The 745-nt window shown below is 37.0% G+C and overlaps 1 protein-coding gene across 13 annotated transcripts in view; it reads left to right on the top strand.

The window, feature by feature from the left end:
• Positions 1-745, top strand: part of LOC119590744 (protein FAM98A-like) — a 12115-nt gene that overhangs the window by 9143 nt on the left and 2227 nt on the right. For all 13 annotated transcript variants that reach the window (XR_005230285.1, XM_037939451.1, XM_037939448.1 and 10 more), the window contains one exon: positions 678-713. Coding sequence is in view for 12 of the 13 variants with exons in the window: in XM_037939451.1 (XP_037795379.1) it covers positions 678-713 (36 nt within the window). In the remaining variant the exon portion in view is untranslated. The remainder of the gene's footprint in view (positions 1-677; positions 714-745) is intronic.

Below are 745 nucleotides of genomic sequence, written 5' to 3'. Positions count from 1 at the left end.
AACATGCCTTGTTTCCATCCCACTGTGTCTCCCTCTTTTTTTCTTTTCCTCTTGTACTTTCTCTGTGTCTCCATCCTCCTCTCCACCTTAAATATGAACCAAATCAGTTGATGAAACAGTTATGGATAGGCTTTGAATGCAAGAGATCTACCAGTCTGAATTGATAAACCTGCCTCAAACTTTGGCCTTCAGTGTCCAGTAGATATGAATTGATAAAGGGTGTCGATCATGTGTGGGAAAGTTCATAAAGGGAATTTTATGCAATAGACATCAAGCTAAAAGACCTGATTCCAAGCTGTGGTAAAATCAAAGATGAACTAGTAGAGGGGAAGCATTTTTTCACTTCAGAATAGGGGAATAATAAGTACTCTAGTATATATGTGTGTGATTACCAAGCCCAAACCCTAAACCGTTATGACACCAATTTGTATATTGGTTTATGTGAAGTTGTGTTATCAAGTGACATTTTAAGTGTGAAAATCCAGCTGTGGAAAATACAACTTTAAGAAATATAGAAATTGCTTTGCTGCATAAATAATGCAATAGTTGAAATATCCATGGTTATGTGGGTTTTGAAAGACATAATAGTTGCAGTTACAATTCTTATGTGAAAAGATGAAAAAAAAAAAAAAATCAAATATGCCACTTCTCAGAATGTGTTGTAATGTGTCTTGCAGGTGGTCAAGGTGGCTATGGTGGTGGTGGCCAACAAGGTGAGCCTTGCATTTCAGTGTGATGTGAGACC

The sequence above is a fragment of the Penaeus monodon genome, chromosome 27, assembly GCF_015228065.2.
Source record: "Penaeus monodon isolate SGIC_2016 chromosome 27, NSTDA_Pmon_1, whole genome shotgun sequence".
Taxonomy (NCBI): Eukaryota; Metazoa; Arthropoda; class Malacostraca; order Decapoda; family Penaeidae; genus Penaeus; species Penaeus monodon.
Note: the sequence above shows the minus strand (reverse complement) of the source record. Positions and strands in the feature narration are given on the sequence as shown.